At 39.4% G+C, this 5,000-nt stretch overlaps 1 protein-coding gene and 1 long non-coding RNA gene across 4 annotated transcripts in view; one reads left to right on the plus strand and one right to left on the minus strand.

Moving 5' to 3' along the window:
- Window positions 1–5,000, minus strand: part of LOC143279685 (uncharacterized) — a 90,042-nt gene that overhangs the window by 79,246 nt on the left and 5,796 nt on the right. The window lies entirely within an intron of this gene.
- LOC143279684 (uncharacterized) overlaps window positions 1–5,000 on the plus strand; it is a 169,325-nt gene that overhangs the window by 59,468 nt on the left and 104,857 nt on the right. For all 3 annotated transcript variants that reach the window (XM_076583774.1, XM_076583773.1, XM_076583776.1), the window contains exons 4-5: window positions 3,356–3,400; window positions 4,547–4,663. In XM_076583774.1, coding sequence (XP_076439889.1) covers window positions 3,356–3,400; window positions 4,547–4,663 — 162 coding nt within the window. The remainder of the gene's footprint in view (window positions 1–3,355; window positions 3,401–4,546; window positions 4,664–5,000) is intronic.

Consider the following 5,000-nt stretch of genomic DNA (forward strand, 5'->3'; position numbering starts at 1 on the left):
GGTCAGATCTTGTAAAGATTACCACTTTTGCTTTTTCTCAAATAATTTTTAGTCCCAAACAATGGCAATACGTGTTCAAATTATGTAATTTTCGTTGCAATCCCTTTCTTGTTAAAGACAGAATAACCAGATCATCAGCATAAAGTAAACATAGTATCTTGCTGAGTGAAACAGCATTGGATTTTGGAGAATCGTTACTTTCCATATATTTTACAATGTCATTTATAAAAATATTAAACAAAAATTGGCTTAGTGTATTGCCCTGTTGTACTCACTTCTGTATAGTTATTTCTGTGCTGAGACCTTCGTATGAATTTATTTGAATTTTGGAATTATCATACATGTCTTTAATTATATCAAAGCATTTTCCGGTTATGCCCATTCTTTTCAACTTTCGGAACAAGGCATTGTGCCAAACATTATCAAAGGCTTTTTTTCAAAATCCACAAAACAACCATATAATCTACCATTTTTTACTTTAATTAATTCATTAATGATCTTTTTTAGAATGAAGGTTTGATCAGTTGTTCTGTAGTGTTTCCGAAATCCAATTTGTTCCTTCATTGGGTGTTCTAGGTACTCAGTCATTCGATTATTTAATATTGTGCAGAATACTTTTCCCAAGGTATTGGTTAAGGTTATTCCCCTATAATTATTTGGATCTCCCGGGTTCCCATTTTGATACAATGGAATGTTTAAACCATTTTTCCAACATTCTGGATATATGCCTTGCGCGAAAATAATGTTAAACATTTTTTGGATGATATGGATAGTTATTAGAAGACTTGTTTTGACCATTTCGTTTGTAATGCCGTCCAATCCCGGTGATTTATTACTTTTTTGATGCTTGCACGCTTTCTTGATTTCTTTGTTTGATATTGTTAACCCTTTCACCGCCAGTCAATTTAGAGTACAAAATTCCCTTGTGGTATAAACACATAAAAGACAATGGCTAAGAACAGCTGGAGATTCCCCCCTGCGATGTATAGCAAATATAGCCTATCCTACCACTGAACATTAAGAGCAGTAGGTTCATGGATAACAGACCAATGAATGGTCACCTTTCAGTGACATGGGTCCTTTACCACGCCTGTGCGTAAATGCGAGCTTGGCGGTGAAAGGGTTAAGTTGATATTTGAAAGCAGACTTTCATCTGTTTCACTCTTTTAAGTTCGTTTCTGATTTTTTGCCTTTGTTTTTCTTCTATATTCACCTCTTTGCCGATGACTTTTTCCAGATATGAAATCCATATGGATGTATTCAACTGATATTTGCGTGTGGCATTCTCGCCTGCAGTTTGTAAACTTTTTAATGTTTTCCAGGCGGTGTTCGGATCTCTATAAAGGATGTCGCTGATTTTATTCGCAAGATCATTTGTGTACATTCTTTTCTTTCGTCTTAACAGCCTGTTATAGATCTTACGTTTGGAAAAAAAAATTTTCTGCATAGGGATTTATTATATGGATGCCTATTTATGGCATTCAGTATTGATCTAAGATCTTTCCTGTGTTCACAACATTCACTATCAAACCATTTTTTAACGTTTTTTCTTTTGCGCTTACGAACGTTTGTTTTCTTACTAAGACTTATATTAGTCGCTGATTTCATCAGTTGTGTAAAATCATTCACGGTATTGTTTAGTGCTAGTTTAGAAATATCGGTTTTATTTTCAATGTACGTATCTAATCTTTGTTCTATTTGAACAAGTTGGGTTTTTATCCATGGCATTTCGAAAGCTCTTAAATATTTCTCGTCTGAAAAGGCATCCCATAAGTATCAGTGTGTAACGTCTTCAGGTTTAAAAGTTTCTTTTCATAACGTTTTAACTGATAACGAATTCCTTTTTGATTTTGTCGAAAATCCAGTTACGAAAAAACTTAATTCCATCGGGCAGTGATCTGAAAAAAGATTTAAGGGGATGAACTTTCATATGTAAGATGTCTTTTTTTCGTAGTGTTAGAACAAATAAAATAATCAACAACACTACAGCCATTTAGGCTATAGCATGTAAAGTGTCCATCTAAATCACCCAGTGTTCTTCCATTGAGGATACACAAATTATTGTCAATGCATATGGACACCAGTCTTCTACCAGCTTTTTGCACAAAGCCAACTTTAGAATTTCTGTTGTACATTAATTCACAATGATCATCATATGGTAAGTTATATCTGTTGTTTTCATTTTCCGTTTGAATAAAATCTGGTATCCCAGCTGTTCGTGCATTGAAATCTCCATAAAGTATGATGTTCCCTTTTCGTTGATTTCTTCGACGTTTTCTTCTAACTTATCCCAGATGTCCGTGGTATTACTTTCCCAAAAGATGTTTCTGGAGGAATGTAGACACATCCCACAAAAGTGTCGTTGTCATTGGTGCTTGGTATCTTTATCCACACAATGTCGCTGTTACTGCTTGGCAGTATGTTGATGTTCTTTTTTAAATCTTCTTTAATGTAAATTGATATCCCGCCTGATGAACTTACTGCTTTTTTACGTTTGTGACGTACATAATGAATTCCAGGTGCAAAATTTGAAATGAAGATGTTACTTGCAGTGTCTTTATCTAGATGGGTTTCTTGAAAAAGATAATATCATATTGACTGAAGTGTTTCATGACCTAATAGTGTGTTAATTTATTTGTCGTAAGTCCGTCTATTGTCTCTTTGTACCCTTTGAGGTTCCATGAGAGTATTTTCAATGACTTTGTTTAAACATAACACTTAGATTTTTTTTCTAAGTTACAAAAGAAAAGAAAAAGGCAACACTAACGAATGGTTAAAACACACACACACACACACACACACACACACACACACACACACACACACACACACACACACAATATGTGAATGCTTTTGTTGTTGTCTTTAAAGAACTTTTTGATGGATCAATCGTCATTGCCTGAATCTCCTTACCAGTCAAACATTGTTTGTGTGTGTGTTTGTCTGTCTGTCTGTCTGTGTGTCCGTGTGAGTATGTCATTTGTGTATGCGTGTGTGTGTGTGTGTGTGTGTGTGTGTGTGTGTGTGTGCGTGCACATGTGTTTGTGTGTGCGTGTGTTTGTGTCTGTGTGCGCGCCTGCGTGTGTGCAAATTTAATATTATGAACCTCCTACTTTCTATTTTCGGGATTCGAACCCACACCCTCACGGACTCTGTATTGGCAGAAAAGCGTCTTTACCATTCTGACATGTTTATCTGTTTGTCTCGCATGTCTGTCTGTTTCTTTCTCTGTGCGTGCGTTTGTGCGTGCGTCTGTCTGTCTGTCTGTCTGTATCTCTCAGTCTCCCTCCCCCTCCCCCCTCTTTCTTTGTCTGAGCTACAGGTTAACTAATAATGTCTATTGTTTTTTCCACAGTGAGCAACAGTTCGGCTTTAAGGTCTTCCAGTTCCAAATCGCCTGGTAAGGTCTTTGACTTAATTCATTATTTTCACTCATATTTCTTTTATTTTGATAAATGAGATTGTATTGGTTGCTTCATAGTTTTGTTCGTTAATTTGCTTCTAAGCTGATAAGCTTTATTATTGACCGTTTAGGGAAAGGGTGGGGCGGGGGTATTATGTATAAGTGATGGTTTAAACAAAAACAACAACCCCAAGATCGATCTTTTTCTAATTTAGAGAACGGGAGATAGCTATGGACATGTGGATTTTTATAAAGTGTCAGATACAAGGTAGAAAATACAAGATTACTTTGTATATCTCTAAAGGGAAATTGTTGATACGTTCGCTGATAAAAAGCCGATATATAAAATGATATATTAGAAAAGGATTTTTCATCAACAGTACAACACACAGTTTGGCCATGCACCCAAAGTTTCAACAAATGCACTCATTCGTTCGCGCCCAGGAGTCAGTTGCATTGCTCGGACGGAAGAGCCCAGTATGGTCGTAACCCGCCACTAACTGTGTGTAGTATGGAACTGACCAATGGCGTAGTTCGGTCAACGTAGGCATTTAGTCACGTGTAACTGTCAAACAGTTGGAACCAAGCAATGCAACTGGCTACAGGTAGACGGCGTGTTGTGCAAACGACTCCCTGTTTGTAAGACGTTCAGAGTTCTGTCTCTGAAGGAGGACAGGCGCTATGTAAGTATACATATTATTATCATCATCTGCACCCGCCCCCCAATCCCCCTGCACCCCCTTTTTTTTTTTTTTAACAGATGTGGTGTAGCGTATGTACGTCGATTCGGACGCTTCGACGCATATATGAAGAGGAAGTTCTTCTTCTTCTTCTTCTTCGTTCGTGGCCTGCAGCTCCCACAATCACTCGTATGAATATGAGTGGGCTTTTACGTGTATGACCGTTTTTGCCCCGCCATGTAGGCAGCCAAACTCCGTTTTCGGGGTGTGTGCATGCTGGGTATGTTTCCATAACCCACCGTACGCTGACTTGGATAACATGATCTTTAACGTGCGTATCTGATCTCATGCTTGCGTATACACGCGAAGGGGGTTTAGGCACATGCATATCTGAAAATGAAATTGTTTGAAACTGCAGTCCACTGAGACAAAGCATAGTGTCACTTTTTATTTTTTTGTTCAGAGTGCAAAGAACTGGGCTGCCGGCACCACTGTGAGAGAAATACCGATGGGCATCTGCACTGCGTTTGCCAAGAGGGATTTAGTCTGGCCCACGATAACGTCTCCTGCATCGAGCAACGTAAGCGATGAGCGTTGTGCTGTGTGTGTGGTAGCGGTGGTCGGGGGTTGGGGGTGGGGGGTTATTTGCGAGGGCGCGCGTGCGCGCGCGCGCGCGTGTGTGTGTGTGTGTGTGTCGTGGGTGGTGGTGGTGGTCGGGGTGAGGGTTATTTGCGAGGGTGTGTACGTACGTAGGTATGTGTGTGTGTGTGTGTGTGTGTGTGTGCGCGCGCGCGCGCGTGTGTGTGTGCGTGTGCGTGTATGAAAGAGATAGGGGGTGGTGGGGTGGAGAGAGCGACACAGACAGAGACGGAGAGATAGACAATCAGACAGAGACAGAGGAGAGCAGAGACAAGCAG

Source organism: Babylonia areolata, chromosome 3 (assembly GCF_041734735.1).
Source record: "Babylonia areolata isolate BAREFJ2019XMU chromosome 3, ASM4173473v1, whole genome shotgun sequence".
NCBI classification, from domain to species: domain Eukaryota; kingdom Metazoa; phylum Mollusca; class Gastropoda; order Neogastropoda; family Buccinidae; genus Babylonia; species Babylonia areolata.